The sequence below is a fragment of the Onychostruthus taczanowskii genome, unplaced genomic scaffold, assembly GCF_017590055.1.
Source record: "Onychostruthus taczanowskii isolate IOZ18803 unplaced genomic scaffold, ASM1759005v1 scaffold72, whole genome shotgun sequence".
NCBI classification, from domain to species: domain Eukaryota; kingdom Metazoa; phylum Chordata; class Aves; order Passeriformes; family Passeridae; genus Onychostruthus; species Onychostruthus taczanowskii.
Window position 1 is genome coordinate 155793 of NW_024505008.1, and position 16330 is coordinate 172122.

Consider the following 16330-nt stretch of genomic DNA (forward strand, 5'->3'; position numbering starts at 1 on the left):
CTCTGTGCCCAGATGGAGACTGGTGATGAGCCCCTCAGCGCTCTGTCTTGGGACTGCTCCACTACCCCTTCCATTGAAGTATTCAAGACTGGGCTGGATGGGGTCCTGAGCAGCCTGATCTAATGAGTGGCATCCTTGCACATTGCACAGTGGTTGGAATGAGATGGAGATCCCTCGCAAGCCAAACCATTCTGTGATTCTATGAATCTGCATATTTTTATGAAAATCTGTAATGCCTGCTTTTTCCTTGTTCTCCTACTTATTTGCTTTTTTTCTCTACATCATATCTTGCAAATTCTGCCTCTTAAAGTTACCTAGACAAATTTTTCACAAGTTGCTCACTGTCTTTTACGTTCCACATTTTTTCCTAATTTTCCTGTATCCCAAACACCTTCTACTAGGCCTCTGATGAGATGCATTGGTGGTGTCCTGAAAAAAACCTAGAGCCAACACAGATACTTCTCAACATTTGTGGGGGAACAACAGCACCACTGAAATTTTGCCAGAGGTAAGAGAAACCAGATGGACAACTCTAGACAAAAGTATCACTTCCACAATCTTTATTCTAAAAGAAGTAGATCAGATGGGGAAGTGGGATGGCAGGCAAGGTAAATAGACTTTGGAATGGTCAAACAAATTTAAAATACTTCCTTCACAGGCATGGTTGTAATTTGTCACAAAAAGCACTCACAACTGACAATGAATAAACTCACCAGAACAATTCCAGTTCTGCAAAGAGTTATTTCTATTACAATGTAATTATTTTTCTTTAATTAAATCAGTAAGGAATAGCGAGTGCAAAAAGCACTCAAGGTGTAATCCTGATCCTCAGACTACTGCTACCAGTATAATGGACACAGAGCTGTTTAGAACTTGTTGTAAGGCATAAATGACTTGAATTTTCTCTAACAGTGCTAACTTCCTTCACCTTTTAATAAGCTCTTGAAGATATTAAAGTTCCTGTTTTCTGTTAATACACACTTCTAACCCTAACTTCTAACCTCCAATCTATCTGAATTGTGCAATTCTGAGTTTTCTGACAACTATCTTTTCATATTTTCATAGCTTTACTAGGCAGATAAGTCCAAATTCTGCCCTGTCTCTGCAATAATGGCTATATTGACTCAACAGTGATCAGTAAATTCCTCCCTTACAACCCTATGTGGCAAAATGCAGAAGCCGCTGTTAAAAGTGAGTGATGTGTCACTGTATTAACCTAATACAAAGAATTCACCTAACCACTGAGAAAACATGGTATTAGAAAACTGCCTAGACCATGTCACATTAACTAATTTGATTTGCTGCAGGTCTTGATGCTATAGATGCAAAACATTCAACACTGCATAAAGTGTCCCTGCTGTCCCTGAAATAGTTTAATCAGTTCCCAGTGTAAATGCTGTCAAAAAATACTGCTGGAACTGAAGAAATTAGTTACAAGCACTACTATGCTTTCTCCAAAATTCCTGCTGTCTTTACTTGGTCCTTTAATATTCTAAAACCACAGGTAAGCTGAGTAAGGGCATCGAAACATTGATATTACATTATCAAAACAACATCTGTTAGGTATTAGCTTCCTCTACTACGAATTTCAAGACTAGTGCTGGAAGAATTACTTAAGAGTTGTCCGTTCGTGACTTTGACCCAAATAGTCCCATCTACACACTTCCCAAACACACATTAGCACCAACTACTAAGAGAAAAACAGAACTTTGTATACAGGCAAGAAAAATGTTATTTCTGCTGAGCAGAACCTGCTGACACTAGCAAGAAAAATGCAAAACATAACTCACTGCAAGATTTTTCCCCCTTTCTTAAAACATTCTTAGCTACCATGATAACTTCACTTGATACTCAATTTATGTTACACAATCTGTTTTGCAAACCAGTATTTGGGTTTTTTTGAGAAGAAAATTTAAGAATTTATTCACTATTCTATTATACCTTGACAGTGAGCTTTGCCAAATGCTGTAAAACCCAGATGCGATGGGACCAGGCATTGTAGTTGCTTGGATATCTCCCAGCAGCTTCAGAGCAGACATTCATTTCCTCCTGCACTAGTCGGTGAATCCTCTCCACAGGTGCTGCTCCCAAGTTTCCTTTAGTTGCAAGACTGGGCAAGGAGTTTTCCTGAATTAGTTGTTGCAGCACCCATCGTCTGGTTAAACGATGTAAAGCGTTAATGGTGAGAGAGCAGTTTTAAGAGAAAAAGATGATTTTTCATGTGCATAAATCAAACCTTTCCAGTGTTTCTATTCTCTGAACTATACTGTAGCTAGGTAATGAGCGAGTGGTAAACAACCATCTGAAAGTCTGCCATGCTATAAACTACAACACCATCATCGCACTCCCAACACAGCTGCATCAGTCTGCTTACTCTAAGTGACCATGGCTACTTACTGCATCATAAAAATGAAACAGAAGGAAACAGCAAATTTGTGAAAGAGTGCAAGCAGCATGTGCATGAAATTTCTAACGTACTCCTTTTTCAAAGTCTTGCATAGCACTAAAAATGAAGTAGCCAAATTGAGACAGAAAGAAGTGATTTAATAAACAATTAATTCTGCTCAGTATCTTTTATGTCTGACAGTACTGCACGCTGCAATTCAAACTGGTTTCTGTATACCACCAGCAGTAACAAAGCCCAAAAAGCTTATGGTTTCAAGGGCTACAGGTATAAGCAAAACAAATGTTTCTACTGATCAATTACATGTATTTGATTTCACATGTCTGAGATAACCACAGATTCCTACATGTTCTGCTTTTTTATTTTACTTTGGACAAAATTTTAGTAGTATTTTTAGAGGCAACCTCAATGCTGCATCTGCAGCCCCAACACAAAAGGGTTCTAAAAAACCAGATTAAGGATGTGTAAATTTTCACAGTGCACCCCATGTCAATGGAATTGCTATGGTCCAGTGTGGAATGCTCTGGAAAGAGTAGCATCCTCTGGTGTGCAACACGGAGGTTATCCTGTTTTGTATTGGCCCACACTGGTTTCAAAACCAATTGATTGCTTCTTTCAAAGGTGCCAAAATTTCTTTTAACTCCAAGTTAAAAGAAATCAATAAACAAAATAAAGTAATAAATTAACTTTTTTGAAAGAGAGAATTCTATTTTGCAAGCTATGTGTAAAATTATATATCTACATATATATACATATATAAAAACCAGGCAAGTTAACCATGTATTAAAAAAAAATAAATGTTAACTCATCTGCTTTATGTCTCATTTGAAGACATTCACAATATGCTTGTTCACTCATGGGTTTTATCAACATTGTTATCTTTTTCACTCAGTTATCAAAAAAGAACAAAGTATTGGAAGACAATTTATACGGCAATTTTAAACTGACTGTGTTTCTCAGCAGAAAGTTACAAGCAGTGTATGAACACTTTCTTTCTATACACCATTTGTTCTAAATAAAGATGTATAGCTAAGCAAAACATGCTCTGACTGTTGTGTAACAGTATTTTATGAAATGTGGTAATTTTGAAGAATTAACTTTTAATTTTTAAAAATATCTTTGATCCAAACATCACCTTTTGCATTTTTTTATTTCAGTCCACAACTATGCAAGAAATGGAAAATTCAAAAATAGTCTAGGCAAAAAAACTCAATGAGCATGTCACTCTTAACAAAAGACATGTATTATTTCATTAACATCAACATCTGAGTAAAACCATAAAGACCAAGTATTTCAACTCTGTAATTATGTCAGTTTCTTAAAATGAGCATGCTTTTTAAGCCAAGGAAATCTGATCAATTACACATCCAAGAGAGAGTTACAAAATACAGACTTTACGGTCTCTGTTGCTACAGCATCAAAAAACCCATAAAATTAAATTAGAGCTACTTTCTAGACAGTGCAATCACAACCTCAGAAGATTTAAAATATATCTCTAGAACCTGTTGAATATCATGGTATTATTTGTTTTTTATGCAAAATTTCCTGCATTAATTTTACTCCAATTAATTTGGAGTCACTTTCACTTTTGCATGTTACTGTTGCTCTTACACGTCCTGGAATGACAACAAACAAACAAAGGATTATTAAGTGACAAATGCACAATAAATAGATATACTGACTGTATATGCACAAGATATATCTGAACTCCCAATATAAAGCAGGAGGTCATCTGAAAAAATGAATGACAGGTATTTGACATTTTCAGTGAGTGTATCTCTCATGCATAAGAAAAAACAATTTGGTTATGTTTTACTGAATTTTATTCATAGCCCCATTAAAGGTTTTTGCATCGTCTGTCTGAGATTTAATACCATGGGGTAATAGGCAACCCAAAATTAATCATTATGTTGATGCAGAGAAGTATTTTTGAGAATCTTATTTTCTAACATGTATCAATCATGGTCAGCATATCCAAATCCAAGCCAAACATTTGTGTAATCATCCTCAAATACACTTTTCTGATGTAGGCAAGTAAGAGAAAGAAAAACAAATTATGACACTATCAAAATACTCCTAATTTACATTTGCATGGAAATTACAGTCAGAATATTTTATTATTTCTAAAATGTATATATATATATAAAGAACCTAACATTCTGACTTATTTGATAAAAACATATTGATCCTCATAATGATATGGATGGCACCAAGTTCAGAAGTATTAACACGCAAAAAAAATCCTATTTTTCTGGTGTTAGCTACCATGTAGAAAAAGGTAAACTATTACGAAGTCCAAGATTTTTTCCCATTATAGGTACACACTTTTGCTTCAAAGCCATCAAGCAGCACAAGTCATTAGCACGAAGATGGCAAAAAGAAGTTGGACATCAAAATTAAAAATTGATGCTGCAGAAATTAATTGTTGTTGCTTTATCAATGAAACACCTTGTATCATTCCAGACATTGCTTACTAGGTTTACCTTGAGACTTTTAAGTTAATGCATGCACTGACAAACAAGAGTTTACCAACAACTTCCACTTCCAAAAATTCTCATGTAGTCAGTAAGTTTTACGTTCTTGATAGAGTATGAAGGCCCTAATGCAGTATCAACTTTACAGCTGCCCTAATGCTGGACATGTTAAACACAAACATTGCAAACTGCTTCCCAATGTAATATATTTTTTAAATCTCTTCAGGGCTGTCTATAAAAGGTAGTCCTAGCTTTTTATTTCTATAATGAAAAAAGATTACATGCATACAAAGTTTTTGGGTTTTTTTGTTTTAAAGTTGAGCAATGGATCTATGCTTCACTTAGGTCTGCTACAGGCATTTTATGGTCAGTCATGACTGAGATGGTTAGCTTTGTGAATTTGAGTAACTCTGTAGTTAAGTTTTCCAAACGTGATCTGTTATTTTCATATCCAGTAGATGTGACTGAATGATTTAGTTTAAGTTAGAAATTATAAAAATAAATTCACCAAACCAGAAAGACCAGTATGGAAATGGAAAAGAACCCAGCTTTATTTACAAAGGTTGGCTTTAACCTTAACTTTCTGAAATGTAGACAAACAATACAGTAGTAAATTTGAGGGAAAGGAGAAACCTACAGTGCTCAAATAGTTACAATTGATGGAATCAGAATTTTCAGGTTGAGGATTTTAGGTGCTTGCAAGACACGATAAGGAAACTCTAAGGAAATGTATCTTCCCTCTGAAGTTTACATAAAAAGCATGCAGCAGAAAAGGTACATATGATTTCAGTCCTAAGTGCAGAATATAGACAGGTAGCTCCAATGCCAAAGCACAGTATTCTGCAGTGACTGGTTCAAAGAACCTGATATATTTCCAGTTGTCCCCCTGCATCTATGACTCTCCTTAACCCAAGAACAGGAAATAAAAAAACCCCAGGAAAATTGTTTCAGGAGTCAATAGAAGGCAAAGGAAACCAACCTATGAATCCATGTTTCTGGACTCTTTGGAAACTTGGTTAACGCCAGTTTTCCAAGATGCAAATCTTTAAGTGGATTTAAAGTGCCAGACAGTATTAATTCTTTCCTACAAAAGATAAAATAAATCTGTGTGAATAAAAGTAGTAACCTGAAAACAGAACACAAATCCCAATAACAAATTGCACGGCATTTCCTTTGTATCATAACAGAACTTCACTGTCAAGCTACAAGAGTTTAAAAACCCTTTAGTGCATTAATCCATTCCACTATACATACATATGTACTATACATATGTGCACAAAGAACTTTATCTTAATCTGAACACATACAACCCATTAATTGTCAACCTACCCAAAAATTACTAAGCCAACTACCTGTAGGGTTACACATATGAACAAACATCCCTTCTTCAAATTAAGCCCTTAGATCCCTGGGTACATCTGGAAATACTCTTACACATAGCACTCCTCCACACGTACTTTTAGTTTTTAAATACTATTCAAGATACAGTGTCAAGGTTCTCTAAATTTATTTTAAAAAGGAAAATATTCTCTGTGTGTAGAATGTTTTACAAACTCAACAAAAAGGCTGCAATTGCTCAGTTTACTTAAATGGAAAACATCTTTGGTTGAAAAAATTGAAAATTTGCCCTGACAAAACTTAACGTTCAACTAGAGTACCTCCCACAGACAGAGCAAAATGAAAATCTGTACTTGGCCTTTTCACCTTCTTTGCACAGAACTCCTTACCCCTCACCCTCTTTTTTATAGCGTTATAACTCTTACTGCCTGTCCTCAGCACATTTGTAGACATCCCCCATCACTGGTTACTCCAAGGGTGTTAGTCTTCATACCATACTCTCTAATCTAGTAGGTAGCAGCTTTGAAGTAAAGACTCAGGAAGTTCCAAAGTTACAAGCTGCAGAAAGAAAACACACATTTCCCAGAACCTGCAGAAGTCACAACTGAAAACTGAGAGTGCAAGAAGCAGAAGCAATTTTGGCATGGGTTTGGGTTTTGGTTTTTCTGATAATTTCTGATTCATCATAATGATAGGCATGACACTAGTAAGAGAGGAGCAGATGATCGACTCTCTGACCAAAAGACCCCAGAGGGAGGGGAGGAAATAAATTCTGGAAAGATCTGCTATCAAATAAGAAGGCAAAAACTCCTCTGCAGTCTGACGCAGAAAATATAATGTTGCCCTAAAGTTATGGGCGAGTCTCATAAACAAATTGACATATTTCCTTTCTGTGAGTACACATTTTCTGTCTGAGTTGGAAATTTTTAGTAGGAAACTGACTCCATCTGTTACTCTGGCTTTGTGTTGCTGTAATTGAAACTTATAACCACAGTCAGAAGCTAATGGCTGCAACACTAACAGTGAGCAAATATTATTCAAAATTAAAGCAGAGTGGGGAATGTATAAATCCTTATGGAAGTTTTGCTTCTGATAGCTACTGGGACACCTGTTTTTAGCTCAACCAAGTTCCAGCATGCTTCAGATTGAATGCTTTTAGATGGTTTTTAACAGGCAGTTCAGATATACTGATCAAAAGTGGCAGACTGACCAGACCATTCTGTTCTAATGCACTCAAATTTTGAAAGCAGACAAAATAAACATTCAGGGTCAGCACTGGAGCAGGTAGAACAACTGCCTCATTACTGCAATGCAAAAGGTGACACTTTGGTAAAAATTACTTACCATACACACACAACGAAAATACAGCTTAGATCAGTCTGATACAACAAAAGCATGTACACATTTAACAAAGATTTAGATTACCAGGTCACCTACCTCCCAAAACCTAAACTTTCAGTGAAGGAAGTGTTTCTATATTAAAAGATTCACTCTAAGTAAACAGCCTCACACTTATACACTCTTAAACTTCCTCTTTTGCAAAGTTGAGGAACAGTACAGACAAGATCCACCTTCACTCCTGTAGCAGAAAAGCTGTTTTTACCTGCTATGATTTTCAAATGAGAAATTCTCCCATTCACAAAGCACTGCAAGCACTAGTATGACTGAAGTACCATACACTCCCACATAAACCACTTCTAAGCTCTTGCAGCTAACATCCAACTTGGGATATATAATTTCTAGCTTACCAATTACTTGCCATGTGGATCACAGATAATGTTTCAGTCTTAAGGATTATAGCTCCAATAAAAGATAATCTGGAATCATTTTTAATTCCCTTATGCTGACATCTTTGAAGACATTTGAAAGCAAAATGTGACTTTTCAGAGCATCTTGTTACCTAATGTCTTTTCATCAATTGTACATGCCAGGAAATAGAACAGGAAGAACAAAGGCATTTATGAAAATTCCTTTACAATCACTTCCATAACAATTTTGGTCATTTTAACTTGCAAGACTTTTCAACTTCTAAAAACACAAGCTAACTGAATTTAGGATTAACAACTGGAGATATCTCTTATGCCACTCAGTATAACAGGGGTTTCTCTCGCAGTTCCTAGGAAGTGATACATCTTTAGCAAGACTTCCTCTGCCATACAATTACCTCTTGCTCAGGGTCTCAGGGTTTAGGTTATAGTCCCTGCTCTTCTGTAACTTTTGAGTCACTTCTAATTTAAATAAATAAAGAACAAACATAAGTAGTAGGTACATTGCAGCGGTTCAGAATAGCTACAAAGCCAAGGCAGACCATCTAGTCCTAGTCGACCTAGATACATGTCTAAAGTTCTGTGTTCTCCTGTGCTTCATTAATCAGATACGACTTTCTGTGATTGTCACCTGAGCTGAAATGCCCACTTGTCTTCCACAACACCATTCAAGTCTTCTGACTTGGCTCTGCCAAGTCCTGTGCCCTTTCCTAGGAAGGGATTTCCTTTTCTCTCCCTGTATCTTCAAGTTCAGTGCTACTGAGTCAACCACTGTTTCTGAAACTTTCATGTAGAATTCAACAAATGAAAAAGGGATTATCCCAGCCGACAATGAAAAAGTCAATAAATTACAAAAAACACACTGTGTGCAGGGCTGCTATTCAGTAAACAACTAGAACACTTTTTATTTTGAGCAACAAAAAACCAATCGTCCCACAACAGATCCATCATGTTCTACAAGAAGAGTGCAAATCTCATACAATTAGTTCTCAGCTCGGACTACCTCAGGATAAGGATTTATCACCAGCATCTGTACAGAACACAGTCAGTCTTCTACTCTGTGACATTACGCCACACGTTTGACTAGCTTGAGCTGTAATTTCAAAGAGAAGCTGAAATACATATCGACATATACATAATTAAAGTGCCTCCCCTTCAAAAGAGCAAACTCCCAGCAGAAGCCTAGAACAATGAAGGTCAGATTTAGGAAAGCAGTTCCTTTGCTAGAATGGGCTCGCTGGTAACCTCCACAGATACTGACTGGCTTGTGTAACAAGATCTCTCTGGATGCTAAATGGAGCTTCAAAGACAGACTGACTGGTAGATCACTAGTCAACAATTTGGGGTGTAAGGCCCATTTCTGTAATAATTGGTATGTTTTGGTAAATCATAAACATCATAAAAGAGAAATCCTCATCCATATTCCTTAGCATTTTTAATTCCACTTACAACTTTGAACTACTCTTCTCATGCACATAAAAGCTAACTCTTTCAGCTGTCAGGCACAAAAAAGCCTGACTGATAAGGATGAATGCATGTGCAGTAAAAAAAATTCCACAAAACACAAACGAAAAATCAATTATAAGTACCATAAAATGAGATTACTGTAGCAGCTCTAGTACTTATACAAGATCCTAATTCCATTTTAACACTTCAAAGCTACTCAAGTTATACATTTTATATGACATTAAACCCTTTGCTATCACATTCATCCCCCTTTTTCAGACCTGAGAGATAGAAAGATACAGAACACATCAGAATCCTTCAGAACTATATCAGCAGTGAAAGAATAAAAAAGAAAGCTGATTTTGCTCTAGGGCTGACAACTAGATGCACCCATCATCTTTCTAGGTCATTTTGTTAATGACCTAGAACACCGGCAAAAGTGCACCGTAGCTACAGAAGTCCTGTTTTCCATTAATGTACTCCTAAAGACTATCATAGTTTTGTCAGCCTTCCAGCCCTCCTGAAACTGTAGCTTTTATAGACTGTCTCCAGTCTTACCTTGGTAGCAGAAAGAGAATATTCCTGCAACTCTGAACTTTACAAAAGTAAACAGAGGTGTTTCTGCACCTCCTGAAGAGCAAGGAGGTAAATTCCTGCTCCTCCTCCATTACGACTCCTGGACAAGTTCTGAAGGTTGACCAATGATGAAACTATGCTAAACCCAAAAGGTACAAGTAGAGGGGAGGGGGGAAATGTGTTTGAAATAAAGGGTAGACACCTTCTCCTCCTCTCTTGCAGTGTATCTACTAAGCTTTGATAGCCTGCACTGGTAGTGGCAGCAAACTGAGCTGGAATCTCAAAAAAACTCAAAGAGAGGTAAAAATGAGAACAGTGAATACACACAGCAGACATCAGCTGAGCACTACTCTCATTAACTGCAGGAGGAAAGAGGAATGGTAGTTCAGTGGGTCTTATACACCCTGAAAATGTGGTGCAAACATGCCTTCATATGAAGCACTGTAATCATCAGCCCTCGATAAAAACAAACAAACAAACAAAAAAAAACAACCAAAACCCCAAACAAACAAAAACTCCCAAACAAACAAACCAACGAAACAAAAAGCTAGTCTCAAACTATCTGCAACATATAGGAAAGTAGAGATTTTTAACATTCATTCAGCACTTCTTAGTTGACAAGTTCTTGCTGCATCACTAACAACCACTTGAAACAAAGCTTTCAGCTGACTCATTCAAGGCCAAGGTATTTTGATGGCATTTTCTGAGTGCAACGTACCTCACATTCCAAGCAGTGGTGAAGTCTGGGTTCAGCAGCAGCAGGGTACACGTGATATCTATCAGCTCTAAAATGATGGAATAAGAGATATTAAGATTAGTAATGATTTGCACACAGCACTGGTCTCTCTGCAGCTCCTTACTCCCTATCATTCCTCAAAGTCTCTTTGCTACAGGCTGCTGTACCTCTGTAAAATATTGCTCTTATTCCAGAAATGAGAGAGCATTAATTAATTGTTAATTTAAGAGGGAGCAAGATCTGCCATATCCTCCCTTTTAATTATTTAAATAATGAACTGAGTATGCCCTGAGCAAGGAAAAATCATAATATAAAATCCTTGAGAATTCAGTGATTTTAACCACACACACTATATAAGAGTAGCAGAGAATTCTTCAAAGAAAATCCAAAGAGTTTTAAATACTACAGAGAAGTAAAAATATATCCTACTATTTTAGAACAAGTCTGAGCTGCAGATGGCTGCCATATATCATACTGTTTCAAAAAATACACACACTATAAAAAAACCTGTAGCTAAAAAATGAAACACCACAGCTACAAATGGGGATTAGAAAAGAACTACATATCAAACCATATAGAAAACAATTCCAATACATTGTGAAGCGCCTCAGACTGAAGTTTAAGACTAATTCAATAAAAAACCCAAAGCAAAAACCAAAACATTTGCTTGCATCCCTGCATTTAAGCACTGTATACTTTAGATTTATGTATTACATTTATTTTTTAGTATGTCATAAAAACTGAATGTGACTATACAACCTTTTACTGTAAATTAAATTTGGCTACATTCTCTCCTAATCACCCTGAATTTAACATACTAACTAGATCGTACATCAGGTGATTTCCAGCAAATAAGAGGTACTTCATTCCTTGAAGGAAAAGAAAAGAATGGTATCTCATGGAAAGAGATCTCTGGTTAGTGCAGTCAATATGACTGCAAAATGAACTGTTAAGAAATTCCACAGTAATGACACATAAATTAATTCAAAGTGCAAAGGGACTTGGCTTCATGTATCTTTGAAACAAGAGTCAATACTTAAGTGAAAACTCTGTGTCTGATTGATCATTTATGTCCAACAAAGAAATTTTGTGTTTTCCATTATGGTCTTCCTTATGAGGAACATGCTAAGCCACCATATAATGCAAGAGATGATGGGGGGCATGGTGGGGAATTCTTTGGTGTACTGCTGACTTTGCACTAAGCTGTAATGTTTTGAAAAGTGTCTCACGGAATGAACTTAACTTTCTGTTTTCACAAGATAAACATCTCTTTGCTGCCAAGGAATAAATATTTTTCATATGCACAAAGCTTCTTCCTAATTTGCTGCCTGAATGTACAAATATTATTTCTTTGTTTACCCAATTCCTGAACCACCAAAGTATTTGAATATACATTTTAATTTTATGCAGCTGACTATCCCAATTCAAATAACCAGGATTACTCACATACACAAAATCATACATACATAAAATTAAACATCTGCTAAGTGTTTTGTGGCTACTGTTTCAATTTTACATTCAGAAATCAGTTTTTTTATAAGGAAGTATAGTTAAAATTGTGAGCTGTGATTGTCTTATGTACATTTTCTATTTTACCTTCAACAATGGTTTTAGCAACTATTAGGTACTACCACTGCACATGTTATATGCACATCAAACAAAAGTTTATTATAGCCTATTTCAGTTTTTTCAATACTTCTCAGAAAGGTCTTTCAAAGTCTACTTAGAACAACACTGCTTGTTTAGTCATGATTTCTAGTTAATATGACCATTCTGGTAATCTCGAAGGTCTGTTAACAGCACCCGATCAAGTCCAACTTAAACAGAACTTGTTTGCATTCTGCCCATTTTCCCATCACAGAGGTTCACTTCATCCTGAATATTATCAAAGGAAAGATGCAGATAAAAGGAAAATCTCCAAGTGGAACCCAGTTCTTTCATGTCAATATTCTTTAATGTAATTAACAGATGAAGATTTATGAAGTGTTGATTCTGAGCCAGAGATGCAAAATGACACAATTTAGTAACCTCTAAGCCACTTCTCAATAGAAAAATGGCACGATTTCTTAACCTCTGAGCCAGTATTTATTAGGAAGTCTTATGACAGATCTGGCGTACAATGATAGTACTTCCCAACTATCCACCCTGTGTCGTAACAAAACCCAACATCTTTTATTTACAATTGAAAATTACTTTCTACTAGATACGTTTCAGGCAAACTGTTGCATTATAGGTGCTCACATTGAACACATCCTTTTACATATTATAATCTCCCTAACTGCAAAAGGACAAATAAAAATATGATTTTAGCACACCTTTAAATATGGCTGTATCCAGTTTTTTAGATATTCTGTGAGTAGTTTGTAACAATTTCAGAAACCCATCTTGACATAACATAAATAATACACATGCATAAATTTAAAAAATAGTGGAGAAAGGATGAAAACATATTGTAAAATTTATATTTCTAAACTCAAATAATAGCAGGGGGAGCAGTCGTGATTCTGGATTCCAAGTATCCAAAAGAAACTAACTAAATATCTGTGTCACTAACCTATCAATGAATGACTATAAAGCACCTCTTTCTCCCAGGATCCTGTCAGAAAAAATACCAGACACCACATCTGAAAGCAGATACTTGAATCAGCACCCTGTTGTTCTCCTCTGCTCTATTTTAAATGGCCTACAGTGACTCAAAACAGAAGAGGTGAGTAGAGACTACACCTGCAATCACTGATTATAACAAGCTTGAACAGAACACACAATTGAGTTCTGAAGAAGTAATAAACAAGTCTATTTCTTTACTAGATGCAAAATAAAACAACCTGATTCCAGCCATGCACTTTCATCTAGAAGAGCAATCTGGAGTGAAATCCTTGAGAATACTTAAGAGAAAACCATAACATCTCTTGATAGAATATACATACTTATGACACTTCAGAGACGAGTCTCTAAGCCCACCTGGGAAAGACTTCTGCCTTAATTCTCTCCACCACTGCAGTTCAGTTTCTGCTCAAACCTTCTGAGGTGAATGTGAAACTCAGTTATGGTAAAACATACTAAACTCCCCTACAAATTGGGTTTTAACATGAAGGATCTGACTGTGTTCTACAGTGGTTACAGAAAACCTCAGCAGACATGAAAATGCTTTAGGACCTCTTCTCATACATTTGAAAGTGGCTTTTGTAAATGAAGAGACAAAACAGAATCGAGTTTCATTTTCAAAACAAATTGCAGGCACTAGTTTAAAATACATGCTACTGCAATATTCACTGACAGAGTTTTCTGAGCTGCATTTTGAGAGGAAGGGTTGTGCAAGGTTTTACCTATGAGAGACACGGAAGCCTGCAGACACCATCCCTGTGGCACAGGTGTGACAGCATCACAGCAAAGCACCTGCACTGGTGTGACTGGAGCAGGGTGCTAGCACACAGGTAATCGCTACCAGCTGTCTTCAGACACCCAAAAACATGACACAGATCTCAATGTTTGTAGTTTGGCTTGAACCAAGAAGTTTTTCTCTGTGTGGAAATGTCAATGTTTAGACATTACAATAACACTTGAGACCAAAATGAAGTCTCCCTGCTAAAGATCAGTAGCAAAATAACAATATACATCACAAACTCCTACATATGACCTCCAAAAGCACCGCAATGAGAACCACTGGTGTTGCAAAGATTGCCTGTGCTAGTAGGTTCAACTTTTAAAATGTTAAAGTTTGTATTTAGTTATGTGTCAGTCAACATTAATTACATTCCCTGTATTAAAGCTCAGTTTATTGAATTTTGCAATCATCTGCATTACAAATTTCAAATTTGGAATGTCACAATCACCAGCCTCTAAGAGAACTGAATAAATCAGCAGCTGGTTGGTGGCAGTGATCAAAACCATCCTGGTCTTAATAGATCCAACCATAAACCACAAAGACCAAGAGGAAATGGAAGTTACTTATGTTAGCAATACACATCCCCTAGGAAGAGTCTTTTAAAGATGTCTGTAATGAGAAAAAACATTCAAGAAAATAAATTATGTAAAAATAAAAAAATAAAGGGCAATGTAAAATTTATAAAGTCCACATAATGACATGACATCAACCCTCTAGGAGGAGTATGGGAAACACAATGACACAAACGCACACAGTCTGTCAGACAAAAATAAAATACAATTAATGAGTCAGTCATACCCAGGAACACATGAAAACACTTCGACTTCTTTAAGCTACTTTTTTGAAGGGTAATTAATTCTAAGGATCAAGCCAGTGCACTGTTACTCTAACATGACTCAAGGTGTACAGCTAGCACTGGAAGACTCTCTGTTGCCAGGAGAATGGGTTCCTCCTCGTCATGATCTGCCTTGTCTGCCATTTCATGCTACTCTTTCCGACCTGCTTGCATTATACATCTATACTTTTGTAATAAGAAATCAAAGCACGTTTAGCAAATCTAGACCCCACCATCAGGCAGACAAAAGCAGGCAATACTCTCTCCCTTAAGAATGCTACCACTCCAAGATCCACTAAAGACCTCAATCTTCTTTCTCCATATCATCTCAGAAGGCAAAAGAAGCTCAAGTGCACATTTACAGACCTGACCAACACCACCTGACCGTGCCACACACTGCACTTTAATGAACATCAGTGCACAGATGGCTTCACCCACAAAGTGAAACAGAATACAGCAATAAAACACTGAAGAAAAGTAGATATCAAAGGAGAAATGCTACTGGCCACACATCTCCTGATCTACACAGACCTACTCCAAAAACTTACCTAGCAGTAACACCGAGAAGTACACCGTGTTAGTTATGACTAGGTGCTACAGTATGCACCAGATGTGTGCTATCATCCTGCTACTTAAAAATAATTCTTTAACTCTCTATTTCATAAATCAGCCAGGGAGATTGGCTTTGCTATAGCTGCAATCAACACAACAGAAAAAATGGTGTCTGTTTGGTATGCTTCAGGAGGGGAAGACAATCCCACACATGTTGAAGCAAAATGGGCACAGTCAGTGCTTTATGGACAGGTTAGTTAAAAGTAAACAGAAAAAAATTAAAATATGGTAACAGTCCACAACCGAAACACAGTTGAATGTGAGATACTACAGATCTGAACTCTGTGAGTGGTCACAGAGTGCTCTTCAACAGAACAGAAATCCCTCCTTCTGAGGGATATGAAAAATACCATAGCAGGTAAAAGATACTAGAAAGAAGTCTCTAAAAGAAAAAAAAAATCACCAGAAATAAGACACTGAGAAGCCCAGTATAAGAACATTCTTTATTCCAACTCCTACTTAGAAGGTACTGCAGCAATAAACAAAAAACTTGTGTCATAAACTAGTTATTCTTTTCCATTCTTACTCTAATCAGGACACTGCATAAGCCATCAAGTACCTCCTATGTCACACCTGTTCATAATTCTTTATTTTTAATTTTTTTAAAGAACATATACAAAAGAATTTTTCATGCAAGTTAAACTAAAAACCAAAACAAAACAAAGATATGAGAAAGGAAATAAAACTTCACAATTACCAAGCTGTAGAGACTAATGATTTCTGGTACCTCTGCATTTGAAACACACTGCACTCATTTC

The 16330-nt window shown here is 36.5% G+C and overlaps 1 protein-coding gene across 2 annotated transcripts in view; it reads right to left on the reverse strand.

Annotated features, from left to right (window-relative positions):
* The window catches only part of PTAR1 (protein prenyltransferase alpha subunit repeat containing 1), a 35574-nt gene that overhangs the window by 14226 nt on the left and 5018 nt on the right, over positions 1-16330 (reverse strand). For both annotated transcript variants that reach the window (XM_041422201.1, XM_041422200.1), the window contains exons 3-5: positions 10723-10789; positions 5858-5962; positions 1942-2155 (exon numbers count right to left, since the gene is read on the reverse strand). In XM_041422201.1, coding sequence (XP_041278135.1) covers positions 1942-2155; positions 5858-5962; positions 10723-10789 — 386 coding nt within the window. The remainder of the gene's footprint in view (positions 1-1941; positions 2156-5857; positions 5963-10722; positions 10790-16330) is intronic.